The sequence below is a fragment of the Neomonachus schauinslandi genome, chromosome 7 (genome assembly GCF_002201575.2).
Source record: "Neomonachus schauinslandi chromosome 7, ASM220157v2, whole genome shotgun sequence".
Taxonomy (NCBI): Eukaryota; Metazoa; Chordata; class Mammalia; order Carnivora; family Phocidae; genus Neomonachus; species Neomonachus schauinslandi.
In genome coordinates this window covers 64491995-64495885 of record NC_058409.1, presented here as the reverse complement: position 1 = coordinate 64495885, position 3891 = coordinate 64491995, and the positions used below count along the sequence as shown (strand labels likewise).

The 3891-nt window shown below is 38.0% G+C and overlaps 1 protein-coding gene across 1 annotated transcript; it reads right to left on the bottom strand.

Moving 5' to 3' along the window:
* Positions 1–821: 821 nt before the first annotated feature.
* Positions 822–1126, bottom strand: LOC110589053 (non-histone chromosomal protein HMG-14-like). The gene is given in 2 exon segments (XM_021699432.2): positions 822–862; positions 865–1126. Coding segments are annotated over 2 exon segments (303 nt in total).
* Between the last annotated feature and the right edge of the window lie 2765 nt (positions 1127–3891).

Genomic DNA, 3891 nt, shown 5'->3' with positions numbered 1-3891 from the left:
CTTCAAATGCTGATACACTGTTACATTGTTAAGTCTCATTAATTCACAATTTAATATCATATACACTACATATTCAAATTCTCAATGTTGTACAGCACATTAACAGAGTTATTAGGAAAACTGGACTACCACGACCAAGATGTTACAGAGTGCACAAGAATTCTGACCGGGAGAGCCAAGATCTAGGAGTGGTTTTCTTTAGGAAACAATTCTACCAAAAACAACATGGGAATAGAAGTAATTTAAAATATTCAAGACAGGGCGCCTGGGTGGCTCAGTTGGTTAAGCGACTGCCTTCGGCTCAGGTCATGATCCTGGAGTCCGGGGATCGAGTCCCGCATCGGGCTCCCTGCTCAGCGGGTGGTCTCCTTCTCCCTCTGACCCTCTTCCCTCTTGTGCTGTCTCTCATTCTCTCTCTCAAATAAATAAATAAAATCTTTAAATAAAAAATAAATAAAATATTCAAGACATAGTAAATGCACAACTGACTCCAAATTGCCATTTAGTATGCTTGGTATTATAGGATATAAAAACTACCCCATCTATGGAATGTTGAGCTGACACCCAAGACAATCAAAGCCTCCCACATTCAATATCCCACTATTTCCTGGTTGTACCAAAAAATAAACAACCAGCAAATTATTTCACCTCTTAAAAAAAAAGCATTTACATGTAAAAAATGGGATGAGGTGGGATTCCCCCCTTTTTAATATTTCTAGAGCTACTAAAAAACTTGCATTTACAAAATAGTTGATAAAAATATTTCTCTGGATTGTACAAGAAGGGCGACAGGGACCACTGATAAGACATGGTTTATGGTATTAATCAGACTTGGCTTCTTTCTCTCCTGCTTCATCAGAGCTGGACTCTCCTCATTTTTAGTTTCTCCGTTTTCTGCAGGTAAGTCTTCTTTCGTTTCTTGGTTAGCCACTTCAGCCTGTTTTCCCTTTGTTCCCCTTTTCCCCTTTGTTTGCACTTTTTTGTCTGAAGATTTATCCTTTCCTGCCGCCTTTTTTGGCTTCGTTTCCACTTTTGCAGGAGCAGGTTTAGCTGACAACCTCGCCGACCTCCTCTTGGGCTCCTCCTTCGCCGCCCCCTCGGCGGAGCTGACCTTCCTCCTGGGCATCGTGGTGGCGGGGCGGGCGCCTGCCCGTGTGCCTGCGGGCCCTGGGGCGCCGAGAGCCTTTGCGAAGCTGGGCTGCCTGGCCACTGCTGCTCCTCCCGCCGCCCAAGCTGCTCCACATAGTATTTTAAAATATGTATCACTCAATATCGTTTGTCATCAGGGGAATGCAAATTTAAACCACAATAAGATACTGCTGTATACCTGCTGGAATGGCTAAAATTAAAAACTCTGGGTGGCTCAGTTGGCTAAGCGTCCAACTCTTGATCTCAGCTCAGTTCTTGATCTCAGGGTCATGAGCTCAAGGCTTGCGTTGGGCTCCACGCTGGACGTAGAGCCTACTTAAAAAAACGAAAAAACAAAAAAGCTTCTGACACCACTAAATGGTGACAAGGATATGAAGCACCTGGAACTCTCATGCTTTGTGCTACAGGCACACTGGAAATTATACAATCACTTTGTTAAAAGTTCTACTAGTTTTGTTTTTTTTTTTTATAAAACTAAGAATACACCTGCCTGACAACCCAACAATTCTATCCTTAAATGTTTACCCAAGAGAAATAAAAATATATTCACAGAAAGACTTAAGAATATTCATAGCAGCTTTATTCATAATAGCCCTAGACTGGAAACAGCCCAGGTGTCCATCATAGTTGAATAAATAAACACATCAGTGTATATGTTCAATGGAAGACTCAACATAGTAATCATAGTAATACACGCATAGTGACTTCATTACAAAGGGTACAGTATGGATGGAAAGGGGGGGGAAAAGCTAATTTTACACTGAAGAAACCTGATAAACCTCATCCTAACAAAGTGATCAAGGTTAATGTCAGTAAATTATGTTAATAATATGTACCTTTAATATGATGTAATGAGAATGGCACTTTTCCACTGGTTCCTCCCCAGAACCAATAACACCAGTATGTATAATCATGAGAAAAACATCAGAAAGAGGTCCCAATTGAAGGACATTTTATAAAATACCTGACCAGTGGTTCTCAGAACTTTCAAGAATATCAAAAAGAAGGAAATTCTGAGAAACTGTTAGAGCCAAGAGGAGGAGACTGAGGAGATATAATAAGTAGATGTAAATGTTGTATCCTAGATGGGATCCTGGGAGGGAAAAAAGGGCATTAGGTAAGAACTAAGGAAATCTGAGCCAAGAATGGACTTTAGATAATAATGTATCAGTATTGGTTCATTAGTTGTGATAAATGTGCCATAATAATATAGGATATTAATAAAAGGAACAACTGGTATGGAGCATATAGAGCTCTCTGTACTATCTCTGCAGTTTATTTTAAAAAATATATGAAGTTTACAGTTTATTAAAGTTAAACAAATCTTAGACTGCAGGAATGCTGAGTAAGAATGGAGCTCATAGTTAGGTTTCTGAATGCAATGGAGTGTTTATTCTTGTGTAGCAAGATAAGGAGAATAGGACAATGTATTATATTCTTCATGAAGCTAAGTTGATATAATTTTAAGGTTCTTTATTCTAAGATTGTTTCTAGAGTTTGTGATGTTAAAATATCTTTAGCTTTGAAATGACACTAATAAGTAGATTTGGTCTACTACTATACAATCATAATAAAAGTCGATTATTAGTCCTTGGAATTAAAAAAAAAAAATCTGAGAGCCATGGCCTTTATCAGTTCATTTCCTGAAAACTTTCAGAAAATGTATATTCCTGCTTCGTAGCACTAAAATACTATTGCTTTATGGTATTTCTCTTACATGTACTTTTACCTGGTTTAAGAGTCTAGATAGGTATCTAGACAGATAGGTATCTGATCCTTTCTGGCACCCTTCAGCAAAGGAAATAAAAGCAGAAGAGCCAAATAAAGTGAGAGTTCCCACAGTCTCATCTCACATCCATCCAGTGGTGAAAGGAAATTCCAGGATCTTCCGAAGTTCAGAATCCAAGAGAAGAATTCTTTCATCAATTCTTTCTTACCAGTGAGGTGGAAAATGGAGGCACCTTCATTTGGCACCCCAGGGCTATGCATTCAGAAAGTGGTGGGAATCTGTCCATAATGGAACCCAAAAAGATTAATCATGGGTTTTTATGTTTTAGGGTGGAGTGAGCTGGGGTTTTTTGTTCCTAGATTTATAAAAGTTGTAAATTCCATTGACCTTTTCACATTATCTGGAAATAATTTAAACCTTCATCAGCTTCTACAACTGCTATTACATTGTATGGTAGTACATTTAAAAAGCAAGGTGAAGTTTCAGGTGTTCTTGTTGATAGCTGTACCTTTGTACATTAAATGTATGTTTAAGTGATGTGTATCCTCCATTCAAATGTGCATTAGTTTGCCCAGCAAACATTTAGTGATTACTGTTGGCCACTATAATGTGTGCTGTGCGTATACATGTGAACAAGATCATCTTTGCCTTGAAGTGGCTCCTGATCTAGTTGAGAGACATGATTGCCATACAGTATGATAAGTACTTTATTAAAGATTAATGTGTATTTGATTTTTAGGGAAAACTTTATGAAGGACAAAAGCTGTCTTGGAAGGTGGAGTTTGTGTGGTTGAATCAGCTGAATGTCAAGAAAATCAAGATGTTAAGAGTAACCAATACTCTTAATGTTAAGAGTAATCAAGGTAGAAATTTCAAACTTAGTAATTGGAATAATATTGAAAGAAAAGATATATTCACCAATCACAGATATGGGGGGCAACAGTATGAACCATTATTTAAACCACTGTTTTAGAGAGGTCTGCAAATCTGAATTATAAACTTGATTTTAGTAG